This window comes from Eurytemora carolleeae, unplaced genomic scaffold, assembly GCF_000591075.1.
Source record: "Eurytemora carolleeae unplaced genomic scaffold, Eaff_2.0 scaffold160, whole genome shotgun sequence".
NCBI lineage: Eukaryota > Metazoa > Arthropoda > Copepoda > Calanoida > Temoridae > Eurytemora > Eurytemora carolleeae.
In genome coordinates, this window is record NW_019396112.1 from 149,975 (window position 1) to 169,096 (window position 19,122).

The 19,122-nt window shown below is 33.4% G+C and overlaps 1 protein-coding gene across 1 annotated transcript; it reads left to right on the top strand.

Annotated features, from left to right (window-relative positions):
• The first annotated feature begins 384 nt into the window (after window positions 1-384).
• Window positions 385-19,013, top strand: LOC111695278 (uncharacterized). Its single transcript, XM_023464535.1, has 13 exons — window positions 385-426; window positions 6,205-6,342; window positions 6,704-6,782; window positions 8,354-8,439; window positions 8,687-8,797; window positions 9,687-9,743; window positions 11,356-11,498; window positions 12,300-12,426; window positions 14,331-14,447; window positions 14,909-14,985; window positions 16,512-16,674; window positions 16,977-17,093; window positions 17,155-19,013. The coding sequence occupies exons 2-13, from the start codon at window positions 6,230-6,232 to the stop codon at window positions 18,860-18,862; spliced, it is 2,898 nt and encodes a 965-aa protein (XP_023320303.1). The 5' UTR covers window positions 385-426; window positions 6,205-6,229; the 3' UTR covers window positions 18,863-19,013.
• Window positions 19,014-19,122: the final 109 nt, after the last annotated feature.

Here is a 19,122-nt window from a genome sequence, read left to right on the forward strand (position 1 = left end):
GATAATAATAATAATAATGATAATAAAGATAATAATAATACTACTACTACTAATAATAATAATAATAATAATAATAATAATAATAATAATTATAGTAATAATAATAATAATAGCAAAATACAATCATTTTTTGTACTTGTTGTTAAAGCTAAAATGTACGTCTGCTGATCGGAACTACAAATTGTTATACAATTATTCCTAGTATTTTCTTATAATTTACTAAATTGGAGTCTTAATACTTTCTTTTCAAACGCTTTGATAACATAACAAAACACATATACTAGCAGGTGTAAACTATTGAATAATTAAAGATGACAATAATCAATTATGTAGCTGTTTATATTCAGCTGGAGACTGTATTGCATAATGTATGCTACAGCTACATATCAGTTCTTCAGTCTATCATGTTCTTGGTTCTGATATAAGGTATTATAAATCGTTTATGGCAGTATTTTAAACGAATCAAAACAAAGATTACTCGTCTCAAACATCAGTTTTCTAATCTTTTGATATTTGCATCCCCCGGGACGGAATGAACATGAGCTGAGTCGCAAAGTTATAGATTGAACCTTTTTGTGTTTTCAATTATAACTCTTTTTATGAAAGAGATATGAGAAAAAAAAATGTTTTGAATTTTTATTTGTAACAGGTTAAATTAGCTTTCCTCATACTTCTGCTTTAAATCTAAACTAGAGGAGCTACGAGGACGCAAAGTTGCACTAGTTATATTGCATAAATTTTACCTTCTCCTTCGGTCTTGTTTGCAGTGGTTGCTGAACTATCTATCTTGAATCACCAAAATTCAAAGTTAAGGATTCATTAGGGTTTGAATCGGTGATTCAGGATTTGAACTGGTGCAGATGAGTAGTTCAGAGACCTCTCCAATTCGGGCCCTAATCGTTATACATCTTTAATATTTTAAACTTTGACTAATTGATCAACAGAACTCATAGCAATTGTAATATTAGAGGTTTATTAAATCAGGTTACAAATATATAAGGATTAAAAATGAGAGGCTGAGGCGATTAATCAGTTCCTTTAATTTATGGATACTAAAGAGTCTCATAAACGTTTCACAACAAAACCGTTGATTTATTTACTTAAGAAATATAGCGTAGAACTTGTCGATTTCTAGTTTGAATAAAACAGATCATGACATTGTCCTACTGGTGATAAATCAAGAGTCATAATTATGACTTCTATAAAACCATAGATAAGTTAAGCAAACTAGATACTAAAGATAAGTAATGTAATCAGCAATCGGTTAAAATATTGCATTTAAAGTTTTACGCGTCAAACATTATTCATTATCAAGATTTTAAGCGTTTCAAGACGTTAAAACTTATTTTGTAGAAAAAAGTCTCTATGTTTTGAAATATGGATTCTTTTTGGACAGAAATTTTTTGATTTATCAACTTAATTACTATTGTTAATCCTGACATCTAGAGTAGAACTTAATTAATTCATTTTGGATTATAATGTGTACATTTAGAGATAAGATATGTATCATATGGTCGCAATATTAAAAGTACTTGACACTAATGTACAGGGTTACCCACAAAGGATGAGACTGTAAAGATGATTCTTTGAGAGTAAAATTCTTTAAAATTTTACTATTCTTACACGTATTCCGCCATAAATGTAGTCTTTCATGTCCTCTTTTATGATTGGGCAAATAAAGAAACAATTGTACAGTTGCAGGGCACCTGAAATATGAGGAAACAGACAGTGTTAAATCCGTACAGTCGTCTCTGAAGTCTCATCCTTTGTGGGTAACATAGGAGAAGGGGAGAAAATGTAGGACAGCTAGGACAGCTATAAAAACTAGTTTTACTTTTCAATAAAGATAAGATACAAATTGCTACTCTGCAAAGGTTTCAATATTATGCATAAAGCTTCCTCTGCACTGGGTGATATAATAATCAAGAAATCAGTTAAAGCAAAGTTAAAGCACCAAATCCAACCCGCTTATCATTGTAGTACAGTTTGACCCCTAGACGTGTGAGTTCACGGACAGTACAATTCTGGGGATTTTGGGTACATAAGCTATCTAGCTATGATTTGTTTTATTCAAGGTACTAATGCAAGGAAAGTTATTTCAGAGGTGCACGCATTTTTTGTATTGCAGTGTACTGTATTTGGGCGGAAAAGTAAACACGAGACGGATGTCACAGCCTGACATGGGATCCATTTTCACAAAAGTAATCTACGAAATATTCTGGTCATAGGAAAATATTATGTGAATTTTCAAAATTATCAAAATTAAATGCTTTTCTTTTCTTGTTTACAAAGTGCGCCCAGAGAGAACTGGTTTCAATATGTACGCAGCGTGAACGCGAACACAATTAACTTTCCTTGCATTAGTACCTTTGTTTTATTTGTCTATGATAAAACTCTAAACATTTTAATAGATAAAGACATTAAAATAGAGGTTTTAAGATATATGTTATGTCTCCATAAAACACGAATTCTTAGATTTCTGGTTTGGCCGGTCAAACATTGGGCTTTGGGGATTTCAAAACCAAAAGTTGTCCCAATAAAAATGGGAATTGTGTCACGACTTTGAGATCTTTGAAAACATATAAACTGCATGTTTTTATTAAACCGCACTATAATACGTGACCCTTTGGCTAGAGTCAGTATAGAGTTTAAATATTACAAATTCTATATCTTGCTGGATAAGAGTAAGAGAGGACAAGAATAGTTCCAACTTTTCAATGTGAAATTTCCTTCATAGGAAACAAAATAATGGAATGGAAGACAGGGGTTTCTTCTAAAAGCTGATCTTAGATGCCCAACTTTTGGTGTCAGAGATATAATCAACATTCAGCTAAAATATCATTATTTGAAGTGTTGAAATGGTCAAATATTATCTATAACTAAGATTTTAAACGTTTCAAGACTAGAACATTAATTCTACAAAATATAAAATGCCATTGTCAAAATATTGTTTTTTACATAATCAAAAAAATACTGATTTATCATCTTGCAAACGTTAAAGTTCTGACATCTAGTGTAGAACATCTAATTTGTTAAATTATAACATTCAGTTTTTGAAAAGATAAGCTATATGAGATCAGGCTGCCGTAATCTTTAAAATCCTTGAAACAAATAAAGATAAAGACGGATTAATTTTAAGACGACATTTTCAAGATGATTCGACTTTGGTGAATTCGTCCTTCTACGTACTCCACTAAGCTTGTATCAGTCAGAAAAAAAGAGGATATGGGTTTTAAATGTCTACTTTATTTCAGTCGTCACGATACATGTGTAAGCTTACTAATTATGAATCATCTAAGATCTGTGATAGCTAAATTGTACGGCTACATGGGCATTTTAAAATGTAGCTTATCGTGTTCATATATTAACGATATTTTTTGATATGTTCGATAAATTAACCCGAAGAAATTTGCCCAATAATACATGTTAAACCTTAAATGAGCCTTACATCGAAAAAATTTATCAAATGTCGTCTTAACAATTTATCAATGGGTTTTATACTATTTTACGTAAATCTCAGCATTTGCAAAAATAAATAAATAGTAATGCATATGCGGGAACAGTTTTAAAGAGCTGCATATAATAATTTAATTAAAAAAACTAAATATCTGCAACATTTCATTATCAGAAAGTGAAGAATCGACATTTGATGAATTATTTTGATGAATGGGTTATTTAGGGTTTAACTGTATATTTAGTCAATTTTAAATTTTGAAGAAACAGAGAACAAGCAGACCACATTTTAAAAAACCCAAGGATTAAGCGGTCTATGTTCCTCATAGTTTTGAGTATGTAATATGATAGCACAGACACAGTATTAGAAAACGATTTGAAAGTCGTCAGCAAAGTTAATGTGATTGCAACATTATTCATATCTTTAAACACTGGCTTTATCTCTGAAGTCTAAATAAACACATTACAAGTTACAACATTTACAACAATTAAGTTACATATTCATCGTTAGGTGGCAGGAGTTTAACATTTCGGATTTGTTTATAAAAATGTATTTCTGCTTTTACATAAAGAACAAATAAATTTGACAAAAAATACGAAAAGGTTTTATAAGCTACTAAACAACTTTTGTTAAATCATATACCTCAATACATTTCCTAGTATTCTTGAAGCCTAAGGCTCATTAATTGATTTATTTCTCTCTCTCTCTTGGGGGCCAGGGCTTGCGCAGTGCGATGCGCGCTATTATTGTAAAAATGGAAACTATTATGCAAGGTAAAATGGGGGTGCTGTCCTGGTCAAAAATTAGGATTTTTCCAAAATAAGTCTTTTCAAATTGAAATGAAAATAAAATTAAATCAACTTTATATTTTGACTTCTGCTTTGTTTCAAAGCTTATTTGATATAGAAACAGCCATAGAAATAAGACAAGTATACAAACGTTTCAGAAAATTACCTATAGCACTTTCATTTTGGTAAGACGTGCTATAAAGTTTTTGGACTTAAATTTTCTCTATATCTTGAAGGTTCTCGGCTTTTTAGATTATTATTTTATTATTATATTAAAATTAAATCTAAAAAGGCTTGAACCTTCTCGATAAAGAGAAACACTGCGAACCAAAATAACAGTGTTATAAATAGTTAATTACACATTTATTTCAAAGATTATCAATCTTCTTATCTCAATGCCCAGCATTGCCTTTAATCTTCTTATCTCTGTATAAACTATTCGTATAATGTAGATAAAATGTTTACATGCTTACATAACAAAAAAATTGTAGATATTTTTAATCTATGAAGAATAAAGATGTCAGGCAATTATTCTTTATTCAGACCGTATATACCCTTAATTTTATCTGGTATTAAAAAAGTTTTTTTGTTCGATACTTTAAGAGATAATTAAAGTTTTTTTTGATTTAATATTCCTTTATAATTTTGTACCAAAAATGTTTATAGTAAATGTTTATCAATTCTGCATTATACATATTTCTAAATTTAAAAATGTAAACAAATAGAAAAATCCTTGTAGATGAGGAGTGCCGAACTACATTTAAAAAATATTTATTGGTTTAACACCGAATTTAGGTTTGCATTTAACAGGAAAATATCCAAATGTCAGAATAAATCATATCGCATTTATCGACCTAAGAAACACGATGTGATGTGCAGTGGCTTGACGATCTGTTCGATCTGAGCTGAAAGCTTTATAACTGTGTAGATATCAAGATCAATGCCTGATCTCTTTTTTATTTATCTGCAGATTAATTTAATCTTTCATTAAAACCCAGGAAAGTGTCTGTAACGCAGCCAATCAGAGTGTCAATTGAAGAAACCGAATAGCCATTTAAAAGCAGAGACATTTTGAATTTCCGGCACGCAACCAATGATAGAACTCTCATTGGTCAGAATCCAGCAGGGATAACCAAAAGAGAGGATTAAACAGAAAATCAAAAGTGTCCACAATGGATACAGAGATTTAGCAATCGGAATTAAGGGTATCCAAAGAATTTTCAGCCTTGGCTCTATAACTATAACTAATTATCATGGGATAGATATATATTCTGTTGCTCATGGATTCTAACTGATATTTGAATTTTATGGTGACAAATCAAAATTGGTTGATTTATAGAAAATAACCATTTTTAACGCTGTTGATCTTCATTATTGGAATCGAAAATTAATTCTTTAAAAAGGATTACATTGCATCTACTAATAATTGAATTAAAACACGCTGATGAAGCCTAAGAAAGGCTAAAAAGAGAAACAAAAAATTATAGAAATTTTGCAATTAATCAAAAATCTCCCAAATGGCCCAGAGATAGTGATTTTGATCAATTTCTTTTTCTAAGAAAAGATGGACCCTGTACCAATTCAAAACTATTCACCAACTGTAATGTTTCGTGGGACACCCTGTATAATCCACCAAACAAGAATGAAAGAAAGCTAAAAGAGAAATTATAAAGAGGACAAGAAAGAAGAATGCAGACGTGTGGCCAGTCCTAGAGATTATGAAATAAAATAAGCATTTACAAGAATTCTTCATTATGTCATTTACCATATATCTAATAAAAAATAAGAGTTGATCAAAAATTTGTTAAAAATCAAAACTATTTCTATCATCAATCTTTATAGCAATTGATATTCCCCCCCCCCGTGATTTTTATAAAATTAGGATTGACTCAAATCTTTTTAAAGTAAAATCCCTTTTTAATATCAGATTTAAAAATAAGTGTTAAATTTTCCATCTTTTAGTTAGTTGGGTTACAATCTATGGTAGATGTGGGTTCTCGGGCAGGCTGGGAGCGTGGGATTGACTGCCATTTCATGTGTCTGTGTGGCGCGGACAATTTCTACGCTTTGGCTGGGAATCTTCGCCAGTTTGATTGCAAGGTATACAACATATAAACAATTCATCAAGCTCATACACTGGTAATGGATTTTTGGAAATGTCGTCTTAGTTTAAAACAATTTTGCAATGATAAATGCTTTGTATCTGTAAATGTACAGGGTTACCCAGAAAGAATGAAACTTCAGAGACGATAAATCTTTATACCATTTTAGGCCACTGTAAATTGTTTCACTCTTTGCCAAACCATCTTTTGTTTGTTCAGTTAACAGACCAAAATCATTCTGAAAGTCGTTAAATTAATTTTCAGTCGCCATTAATGTGAAAAATCCTGTATATGCCAAAGAATAGAGGGGAATGGAGATGACAACAAATTTTAAAAGTTTAATAATTATGATTTTTTAGAAGTGAGGGTCAATTAGGAATATATGAACTTGAAACTAATCCTGATGCGGCTACAGGAGTATACGTTATCAAACTACAGGTATAATTCACGCTAGATTAAATAGAGTGTAAACGTTCTCAAACTACAGATATAATTCACGCTAGATTAAATAGAGTGTATACGTTACCAAATTACAGGTATAATTCACGCTAGATTAAGTAGAGTATACGTTATTAAACTACAGGTATAATTCACGCTAGATTAAGTAGAGTATACGTTCTCAAACTACAGGTATAATTCACGCTAGATTAAATAGAATGTATACGTTACCAAACTACAGGCATAATTCACGCCAGATTAAGTAGAGTATACACGTCATCAAACTACAGGTATAAATCCCGCTAGATTAAGTAGAGTATACGTTATCAAACTACAGGTATAATTCACGCCAGATTAAGTAGAGTATACGTTATCAAGCTACAGGTATAATTCACGCTAGATTAAATAGAGTATACGTTGTCAAACTATACAGGTATAATTCACGCTAGATTAAGTGAAGTATAAGTTTTCAAACTACAGGCATAATTCACGCTAGATTAAGTAGAGTATACGTTATCAAACTACAGGTATAATTCACGCTAGATTAAGTAGAGTATACGTTATTAAACTACTGGTATAATTCACACTAGATTAAGTAGAGTATTCGTTATTAAACTACAGGTATAATTCACGCTAGATTAAGTAGAGTATACGTTATTAAACTACAGGTATAATTCACGCTAGATTAAGTAGAGTTTACGTGATCAAAAAACAGGTATAATTCACGCTAGATTAAGTAAAGTATAAGTTGTCAAACTACAGGTATAATTCACGCTAGATTAAGTAGAGTATTCGTTATTAAACTACAGGTATAATCCACGCTAGATTAAGTAGAGTATATGAAATATCGAATTTTTATTAATGTAAAAGAGTAAGGGTACGCCAGGGCGCATATATCTGCTATTTACAACGGAACTATGTAAATTTTACATACAGGTTTATGTACAGGAGGATGTTTATGTCAGTGCGGATACATCTGATCTATAACGGAACTGTATGAATATTATGTACTGGTGTATGTACAGGAGGATGGATATGCCAGGGAGGATACAGCTGCTCGGTACAATGGAACTATATGAATATTATGTACTGGTGTATGTACGGGAAGATGATTATGCCAGGGAAGATACAGCTGCTCGGTATAACGGAACTATATGAATATTATGTACTGGTGTATGTACAGGAAGATGGATATGCCAGAGGGGATACATCTACTCGGTACAACGGAACTGTATGAATATTATGTACTGGTTTATGTACAGGAGGGTGGATAGGGCAGGGCGGATAAATCTGCTCGGTTCAACGAAACTGTATGAATATGTACTGGTTTATGTACAGGAAGATGGATATGCCAGGGAGGATACATACGGAACTATATGAATATTATGTACATGTTTGTATGTTTATGTACAGGAGGGTGGATAGGCCAGGGCGGATAAATTAGCTCGGTTCAACGGAACTATATGAATATTATGTACTGGTTTATGTACAGGAGGGTGGATAGGGCAGGGCGGATAAATCTGCTCGGTTCAACGGAACTGTATGAATATTATGTACTGGTTTATGTACAGGAGGATGGATATGCCAGGGCGGATACATCTGCTCGGTACAACGGAACTATTCTTCAACCTATTCTCAGTTACACATTTTGTCATAGGTAAAATGTATAATCTTCAAGCCTTAATTAAAGATAAAGAATGTTTTTTAAACTGCAAAATGAGCACTTCAAATTAAAACTTCAAAGTTGTATATTCCTGAAGTACTGATCACTTAACACTTAAAACAGAGATTTAGTAAATTGCACAGTTTAGTTTGACCACGGTGCCGTACATTTTGTTTACATTAGTAAAATTAAAGAAGTAAATACAACTATTTTAAGATATTTATAATATTTCTATGTACAGGGTCCAGCTGTACTATACCCGGCCTAGGATGTACATAACTACGTATGCGTACAGCAACGAAGAAACTGACGAACTTTTTTCAGAATTTCATCTCGGAAGAAATGCGTTCAGGTTTTCATGATTTTATTCTTTCTTACTATTCCTAATCTAATTCACAGATTATCGTTATAATGATAAAATGTACGCATCATTCATGTTTTCTCTATGGGTGCGGAAATATATGTCCCACGAAACATGACAGTTGATAAACAATTTAGAATGTCTTCTTCCATATACTATATAAGATATTATAAAGACTTTTGGCAGTTTATTTCTTTAGCCTTTTAATCAAAAAATATCTTACTTTGAAATTAATCTTTTTTTTATGAAATATGACTGCCATGTGATATGTTTTATTATTCTCTTTGGTATCAAAGAACTTAACAAATTATGTAAAAATAAATTTAAAAATGTCATGTTTTTGGGACACCTTGCACCTTACATGATGTTCAAGCAGATATTAGCTTGAAAATTTATTTCAACAAGTATCAAAATAAATAATTGTCAATAAATTTTTTACACACTAGAAAAAAATATCTTAAATCAAAGTTTCAAGGCTGTCTGCAACATATAATAACCTTGCTAAATCAAGACTGTAGTAAGGTCTTCTGATTTGTGATGGATCTTTAAAATAAATTTTTTATTTGAAATAATAACTGAGTCGATTATTAAAAAATGCAATTATATATTGAGGTTTGTATTGGGTCGTTGAAACTAAAACAACACTAAAATAAAACTTTCGGTAATTATTCCTGGGTCCAGTAAAGCTTTTAAGCTTTCTTGCTAAATTGAGACACATTTTGAACTTTTTCTTATACGTCTTTCTTGTAGGAATCCTCGAATCTAGAAGAGAGAATACCATTTTTATTCAATTTTTTTGTGAGAAAATTGAAGATTTAAAAAGGGGTTTACCTCTAACCTTATTCTATAATATTATCTTAAAATCTTTATTTGTTTCCAGGGTTTGCAAGACAGGAACCAAGTACTGCAGCTGGCACTATGAGCTACCCCCTTTTAAGTAAATATTTAAAACAATAAATAATATTTAAATTTTAGTTTCAACTCTCAAGCTAAACAACTTGATTGAACAATAGAAATAAACTTGAAACTTGAAAAGGTAAACTTAGTTGATAACTTTTACACAGATCGACAGTTTTCCTTAGATTTGTATGCAATATTTAACAATTTTTACAATAGTCTTATAATAGATTGTTCTCCCTAAAAATGTATAATTGTTTTTCTAGGCCTACAGGCAATTCACGGACATTTTTTTTCGTGATAAGTTTAGATTCAAAATGTTGCTTATGACACCATTTTCACTCTTTACATCATAAAACTTTTCATTGTTTGATTTCCCGAAAAAAAGTTTTTGAGACTTTAGCTACGCTCAGTTTGATAAACGCCTGGTTTAAATAATTACTTTATTACTAAAATTTAGAACTTAAATTTATCAAAACGTAAAATATTATTCAAATAGAGGGATGACGTGGCCGGAAGTTGCTCATCTTGCCTCGTCTTGATCTTCGGTTCAAAACTCCTCAAAAGCCTCGTCTTCCGCAACTTCGTGAACTCCGCAATATAGGCCAGGTGTCTCTGTTGACAAGCAGACCAGGGCGGAGAACTCCTGAACAAAGCTGAGGTTAGAGGTATGTGATCAGTGAATAACAAAAATTCTCTACCTTCTAGCATGAAGCGGAAGTGCCTGATAGATAGATAAGCAGCCAGGAGTTCTCTGTCAAAAGCGGAGTACCTCTTCTCGGTCTCCGAAAGTTTCCTTGAGAAAAAGGACAACGGAACCCAGGCATCATCGATCCTCTGCTGCAAGCAGTAGGGGAGGTCTCCAAGGATGGAGTCCATCATCCTCTGGAAGGTGTTCCCCGCGTTCCTGAGGCCAAAGGGGAGACGCAGAAACTCAAACATCCCGAATGGAGTGATGATCACTGTCTTACAGATATCTTCTTCAGCCATAGGAACCTGGTAATACCCCTTCTGAAGATCCAACTTAGAAAAGATGGTTGAACCTGTGACTCGAGAGGTGAAATCAGCAATATTAGGTAAAGGGTACCGATCAGGAACTGTAACCGTGTTCAGTCGTCTATAATCACCACAAGGACGCCAGCCTCCGTCCTTCTTCCTGACCATATGAAGAGGAGAAGACCAAGGAGAATTAGAGCGACGAATGATCCCAGCTTTCTCCATGGCAGAAAACTCTTGTTTGGCGGACGCCAACTTCTCCGAGTCCAGACGTCGAGCCTTTGCGAATACTGGAGGACCAGGTTGAATGAGTAGATGGTGAGTAACTCCATGACGAGGTTTAGAGGCCGTGAAACCGTCGGACGAGACCACATCTGGAAACTCTGCGAGGAGGTCGGTGATACATTGAGGAGTGGCGAGAAGGTTGGCTGTGAATGGGGCAGGCTTGGAATCTGGAGAACGTCTTGATCTTCGGTTCAAAACTCCTCAAAAGCCTTGTCTTCCGCCACTACGCCGCCACAAGACAATGGTTTTAACTTTCCCTGCTATTGAACCGTCTTCGGGGTTATTGATTAGGCCGTTTTTTCACCACAAGTAGACTAATAAAAAACTAGCAGACAAACCAAATGTGTCTATAAATAGATTCCAATTTTTAGTGTATGGAGATATTTCTGTATAACCTATGACGGATATAGAGATCAGTACAAGCTCTTCGTAGACGGAGAGAAGGTTGATAGTGGAGCATTCGCAGGAGATAAATCTGCAGAACCAATCCGTCCTGGTGGAGTATTTATTATAGGTAAGCAACCAATCCGTCCTGATGGAGTATTTATTATAGGTGAGCAACCAATCCGTCCTGGTGGAGTATTTATTATAGGTGAGCAATTATTCCGTCCTGGTGAAGTATTTATTATAGGTAAGCAACCAATCCGTCCTGTTAGAGTATTTATTATAGGTAAGCAACCAATCCGTCCTGGTATAGTATTCATTACTAGCCTTAGAGGGCGCTTCGCGCCCATCTTCTAAATTAATTGTGAACATGTTCTCTTTGTGTACATCGTAAAACAAAACAAAAATAATTCGCGGATTTTCACAAAAAATTTCGTGGATTTTCAAAATTTTAANTTAGATGAGCTAAATGGAGGGTATGATCTCTGTGTTTAGATGAGCTAAATGGAGGGTATGATCTCTGTGTTTATATGAGCTAAATGGAGGGTATGATCTCTGTGTTTAGATGAGCTAAATGGAAGGGTATGATCTCTGTGTTTAGATGAGCTAAATAGAGGGTATGATCTCTGTGTTTAGATGAGCTATATGGAGGTTATGATCTCTCTGTTTAGATGAGCTAAATGGAAGGTATGATCTCTGTGTTTAGATGAGCTAAATGGAAGGTATGATCTCTGTGTTTAGATGAGCTAAATGGAGGGTATGATCTCTGTGTTTAGATGAGATAAATGAAGGGTATGATCTTAGTCAGTCTTGGAGTAATTGCACAGTATAATCTCCAAATTTCAATAATGAACTCATAACCGCGAGCTACACGGAGGATACGATCTCCATTAGTCCCGGAGCGGTAATTCAGTGTAATCTCTGTGCTTAGGTCAGGACCAGGATGAGCTTGATGGAGGATATGATCTTCGTCAGTCCTGGTCCGGAGCTGTAACACAGTATAATCTCTGGGACTTTGTGATAGAGGAATACGACATTAAAAACCTAGCAGAGTGTAGGTAATCTTCATTTTTATCCACGGATTATACCTTTTTTAGAATGCGTTTAAATAAAGTTCATTTCAATTAAGTTTGAAATCATTTCTCGCTCTTGGGTTTTGAATGAAAACTAGAAATGAGGTGGCAAAGGTTTGCAATAAATGATTACGATTATTAGTAAAAAGTTCATATTTGGTAATTAATGTTGATTTATTATTACTGATGTAATGTTTACAAGATAAAATATATAATCAAGTGCATTTGTTAACTAAAAACAGTTATGCATATTCGGGTTTTAACTGAATAAAAACTAAACATCACAGGTAACAGTGTTTACAAACTGAGCTGAAGATTATTAACTCGGTTTCATAGCGTTCATTGGCAACCTTTTGGAAAACGGTCAAATAGGGATTTATTTCTCTTACGAAAAAAACTAATTTTAGCTTCCTTTTCAGACCAAAAAAAATTATAGACGTTTTTCAAAATGTGTGTACAATTTGGTGTAGCAAGGTTCATGAATGCTGTCTTAGATTTTCTTCGCTTATGTAAATTGTTTTATTCTATAACTGGCTTGTAGTAACTCGGCTACACGAGTTTTCATAGTTTCGTCTGTATACCTTTTAAAAACAGTCGTTTCATCGTTAGAAAGCGAGTGTTTTCTATGGTGAAAATGCTGAGCGCTCGTTTCGTTTTTCATTCTTAAAAACTTTCTCAAATTCTTTTTTTAAACGATTTTTCTTAAAACGATTTTTTCGTTTTCATATACTTTTATTATAAGTTTTTTTTTTTTTAAATGTTAAAATTGACATTCCATCTATTACAACAATCGTGAAGGCATTTCACCAAACATAGAAAAAAAGCACAGTTTGCTGATGAAAAGATGAAATTCAAAACCATAAATATTTTCATTCAAATAATTTTTCTTTGAAACGATTCTGTTGGTTGAAAGTAAATGTTGGCAATCTGTCCAATAGTTTATCTTCTCTCATGGTTGTAAAATGTTTCAAAATCCCCGTAAACTTAGCATTAAATTCAAGAGTACTTGCTTCCATACATTTACTTTATTTATATTTTACATAAGTATGAGTGACTAATAGGGGGGTCTTAAACTTCAAAGTAAGGTTAAACAAGAAAATGTAAAAAAAATTAGTTTTATCAAAACTCATCCGGATTAAAGGAAGGAAGTTAACAAAAATTTTACTTTAACTTCCTTTTAAGAACAAAACACATCTTAGACGTTTTTCAGATTTTTCAGTTTACAGGTTCTAAAGATTTTCTTTTCTGCGTAGTTGATAAAAATCATCAGATTTTTTAAATTTAGTTTTTTACAGAAAATTTTCTTTTTTACAGATCTAAAATCTTATAATTTACAGATTTTCTAGAACTTTTATTTTATTTTATTTCTTAGATAATCGATATAAAATTTTGGGTGTCATAAAAACCCAAATTGAAGTGATACTATGTGTGTGATATTTGAATAAAGTTACATTAGTTACAGCGGTGTGAAGTATGATTTGAATAATTGGCATCAAACTGAGATCGTGTCTCCTGAAAAATGACTAATTACAAAAATATTTAAGAGATCATAAATCATACAGATATTATCCAAGGAATATAAAAGACAGGAGTTAAATCAATACTCTGATCTTTTTCTTCAAGAATTTTTTTTATACAGATATGAAATCAGTTGACCCTAAGAATTTATTCTAGGTTATACTTTAGTACTTTTATTTTTGTGGTCATGGATCCGAGCTTTAGGCAGGGCTACCTAGTTTTAATATAATATTGGATTTATCTCTTTTTTATAATTTTGGATTAGTTCTTTAAAGATACTTAATCTTCCGCTGTTCGATTTATCTAATATTTAGTATTGAATATGAAATATTTTTGTTATGTAAATCAACCTTAAGTATGATATGATTTAGAGCTGACGTATTTGGAAATATTGTCCGTTGGTCTGAAGAGTATTGGGAGGAAAGGAACCTTGATGTTGAATATGTTCAGACCTTTACTCTGTGCAGTGGTAAGGAGGAGGGACCAAGGTAAGTGTTCTGAAGGAACTAAGGAGTATAGACCAAGGTAAGTGTTCTGAAGGAACTAAGGAGGAGGGACCAAGGTAAGTATTCTGAAGGAATTAAGGAGCAGGGTCCATGGTAAGTGTTCTGAAGGAACTAAGGAGGAGGGACCAAGGTAAGTATTCTGAAGGAACTAAGGAGGAGGGACCAAGGTAAGTGTTCTGAAGGAACTAAGGAGGAGGGACCAAGGTAAGTGTTCTGAAGGAACTAAGGAGGAAGGACCAAGGCAAGTGTTCTGAAGGAACTAAGGAGAAGGAACCAAGGTAGATGTTCTGAAGGAACTAAGGAGGAGGGACCAAGGTAAGTATTCTGAAGGAACTAAGGAGGAGGGACATGTTGTTTCATGCTTTCGCAATATATTAGTGAATTGAGCTTTATCATATAGATAACATTTACTTTTTAGTTAACTCCAGTAATTATATTTTTAGTTATTTTCTTTTTCCCGAGGATTACAATTTCTTCTTCTTCACTTCGTTTTGTCGGAATTTAGGAGGAGAAATACCAGGTTTAGTAAATTTTTTTTTTATCCAATTCAAATCATATATTTTGTACACTCAACAACTTTACAACTATAGATAAACCATAATTCGGATAGAAGTAAGAATATATCTTTAATATGTACTAGCTGAAGTAGATAGAAGTAAGAATATATCTTTAATATGTACTAGCTGAAGTAGATAGAAGTAAGAATATGTCTTTGATATGTACTAGCTGAAGTAGATAGAAGTAAGAATACGTCTTTAATATGTACTAGCTGAAGTAGATAGAAGTAAGAATATATCTTTAATATGTACCAGCTGAAGTAGATAGAAATAAGAATATGTCTTTGATATGTACTAGCTGAAGTAGATAGAAGTAAGAATACGTCTTTAATATGTACTAGCTGGAGTAGATAGAAGTAAGAATATATCTTTAATATGTACCAGCTGAAGTAGATAGAAGTAAGAATATATCTTTAATATGTACTAGCTGAAGTGCCCGGCGTTGTCCGTGGAATTTTAATACACTTAAACAAAATTTTGCATTTTGAAAATAAAATCATTTGAATTTAGCCTAGGTATGTTACTTCCGGGCTACTCATGGGCTTCCTCAAAAAATGTCAGCCAATTTGGTCCAGCCGTTTGGCCAGCTATAGCTAACATATATACAAATATATATATATATACTAGGATTTTAGGGCGCTTCGCGCCCATCTTCTATTTAAATTGTGAACATGTGCTTTTTGTTTACATTTTAAAACAAAGAAGAAAAAAATTTTGCGGATTTTAAAAAAAATTCGCGGATTTTCAGGAATTTAAATTTTAAACCTTTAAAGCACATTTTTAAAAAAAATTTATCATTCATAAACCTTCCCTATGGTCACGTGATGTCCCACAAAAAAAATTGGGCCCGATCGGTTCAGCCGTTTTGACATTTATTGGATACAAGCAAACAAACAACAGACAGACAAACAGACAAGCCAATTTATATATAGAATATAGATATATATATGAACGAAAGGGATTTATTAGATAAATTACATTAACAGTTAAATAAATCAACGTAAACAAATCAATTTAATTCCAAACAAATCAATCAGATATTACAAACAATAGTCATCGATTATTAATATTTTTGCTTTTTTAAAATAATTTTCGATGACGCTGGATTTTTGAACATTCCTGAAAATATGAAAATGTCGTCTTCATTATCAAAAATCCTCGAAACAGGAATAAATGTTTTCAAAAGTAACTCTCAGATCATGAAAAATACAAAATATTATTTAACTATTTGTATACTATCCGAGTTGAATGTTGCATCTTTCTGAATTTGTATGGACACTACGTTCTTCGGTATGAGTCGTTTTTTAACAATTTTCTCCTTATAGACGCAACAGATAGAAGTAATATTAGTAGCAATCAAAAGTGCTTATTTTTCGCCGCAAGCCTATACCCCCTTTCATTTTTCGCGGACACTCCCTTTAAAAATGGAAAGTCATATTCCTCTGCAGTCCCTCTCATGTTATGTAAAATCAACCATTCTATATTTGAGTACCCAACAGTGGTGACGAGTACCAGAGCACAATGGATAAGCTGGAGGGTATTGTAAGATCTGATGTACATGAGAAATGTATCAGTGCATCTGGAAGTTTGACTGTCTGGGTTGGTGCCACTGATACATGGGAGGAGGGGGTATGGTCCAATCCAATATCTAGGTAACAGACACCCTAAATACTACGAAGATCACTGAGAATCTTTGACAGACTGCATGATTGAATCACAAAAGTGGAATTATCCAAGCATGTAATTGGGTGACTGATATTTTTTTTTCAAATAAGATATTCAAAATTTTTCAAGAGGCTTTTTTTCCTTTGCCAAATTACCAATAACTTTAGTCTACAGCATTGAACTATCCAACAGTTATTATTTGCCAACAAATAAGACAAATTGAAAACACGGTGAAAAATTCCTTCGCAAATATAACTGACTCAGATTTCTACATACATTCTGTGCTTAGAGAACCCCTTGCATTTCCTGGATTATGGGGGGATGGACAACCCAATGGGGGAGATCTTGTGAATTGTGCAACCACAACTGGAGATAGGAAATGGGAAACACAGGAGTGCAGTTCTAAGTATGCATTGACTTAGCTTTTAAAACATCAGAATAATCTTAACACAAAAAATGTATTTTAGGTCCTGCTCAGCCTGCAAATTTGATATGAGGATAAATCTTACAATGAGAGGATTCTGTTTATCTGAAACTAAACTCATGGAAGGATTTTTTGATTCTGAATATTTTATTGAAGGATTTATCAATGAAAAGGCTCATTGGAGGGGACCAGGCAAAAGTCACATCTACTATATTAAGAGTGATAAGACCTGGAGACTTGAGAGCTTGTATGATGTGGAAAGGTATGCAGAGTTGACATCTGACGATTCTATACCAACCGCCTTTTACCCTATTGGAAGGAAGGAGTGGAAGGTGAGTTCTGGAATCTGCTTAAAAGAAAATCAGGAGAAGCATATGATGACACTGACAAATTGCAAGGGCAGTGAAGAGTTTACTTGTGATGACGGGTCTTGTGTTACCATTGGTCAGAGATGTAACCTAATCACTGACTGCACTGATGCCAGCGATGAAAAGAATTGTGACATCCTTAAGATAGAAGATGATTACAGAAAAGAGATGTTTCCAAGAACTTCAAATGGAGACCCACTCCAAATTTATATAAAAATCTCAGTTTTAGCCCTCCCCAAAGTTGACACGCTGGATTTAAGTTTTACAGCAGATTTTGATCTAACCATGAGCTGGGTGGATCCACGTCTCAACTTTTATGATCTCCAGGAAGCTTCAGATCTAAATTCACTCTCAGACAGTTTAAAGTCTAGAATTTGGTCACCTTCACTAAGCTTTACAACTGCCAAGATCATTGGAGGAACAGTTGTAGACGCATCAGTTTCAACCTTTGTGGAAAGAAGCGGAAGCCCTGCTCCTGATAACACATTAAATGCTATAGAAGCAAACATATATGAAGGAAAAGATAGTAGGATAAGTATGACCCGTGAGTATTTTATTGACTGGGCCTGTGACTATGATCTTGTCTACTATCCATTCGACACTCAGGTTTGCAAGATGGTGTTTGATATGAGTGGAGGTACTAAAGACTATTTAACATTAGTCGTTGATGAAGGTGTGGAATATCTTGGAAAAGAATACTTGTTAGAGTACAAGGTTGGAGGCATGCTGATGAAAGTTTTAAACAAAACTGAATCCAAATTTGCATCAATGAAGGTTTCCCTGATTCTAACCCGACTGTGGTTTTACCATGCAATATCTGTTTTCCTGCAGTCTATTCTACTCCTTATTGTTGCCTACATGACATTCTACTACAGAGTGGATAACTTTCAAGACAGAGTAATGGTGTCTATAACATGTATGCTGGTCATAGCTAATGTTCAGACAAGTATAAATGAAATGGTGCCGAAGACATCCTACTTAAAAATGATAGATTATTTTCTAATTTACTCATTTAACATCATAATTGTAGTTATGGCCTACCATACCTATCAATGCGCTCATGTTGAAGAACTATTCTCTCCAAACAAGAATGACAAAGCAATGGCGAAAATGAAAAAGCTGGGTGCAGGAGGGAGGAGAAAAAAAGACAACCCACAGTTAAAGAAACAGCAGGTGAACAGCTTCTTTATTCAGGGTGGAGACCCTGTGGATAAACTCTCAGATGCCAGGAGAATTAATAAACAGGGACAAATCATATTTGTTATCATGTTTGTCCTGTTCCAGCTAGTCTTCTGGAGTGTGGGACTAGCACAGGACTTCTCAGAGAAAGATGTTGTAAAGCTCACTCAAAAGGCTGAGTATTATGAGAGCATGATGCACTAGCTGCATTATATATTCATAGCGGTGTTTAGGATGCTTAAATCCAGAGATCCAGCACTGAACTTGTAGCACTAGCATGTAAGGACTTATGAAGTATGACGATCAACTAATAATATGTAATTATCAGTAATAAATATATCTCTGCAATCCAATATTTGATTGTCTATGATATTTAAGAAATTTTGCTTGAACATTTTGTAGTTGTGGAAGCTAAAATATAATTGCAGTAGCATATTATACCGGCGGACATTTTTACATATGAC

Coding starts and splice junctions, on each gene's coding strand:
- LOC111695278 (XM_023464535.1), top strand. CDS start 6,230: ATGTGGGTTCTCGGGCAGGCTGGGAGCGTGGGATTGACTGCCATTTCA. Junction 6,783..8,353: donor TATACGTTATCAAACTACAG/GTATAATTCACG, acceptor GTTTATGTACAG/GAGGATGGATATGCCAGGGC. Junction 8,440..8,686: donor AGTTACACATTTTGTCATAG/GTAAAATGTATA, acceptor TTCTATGTACAG/GGTCCAGCTGTACTATACCC.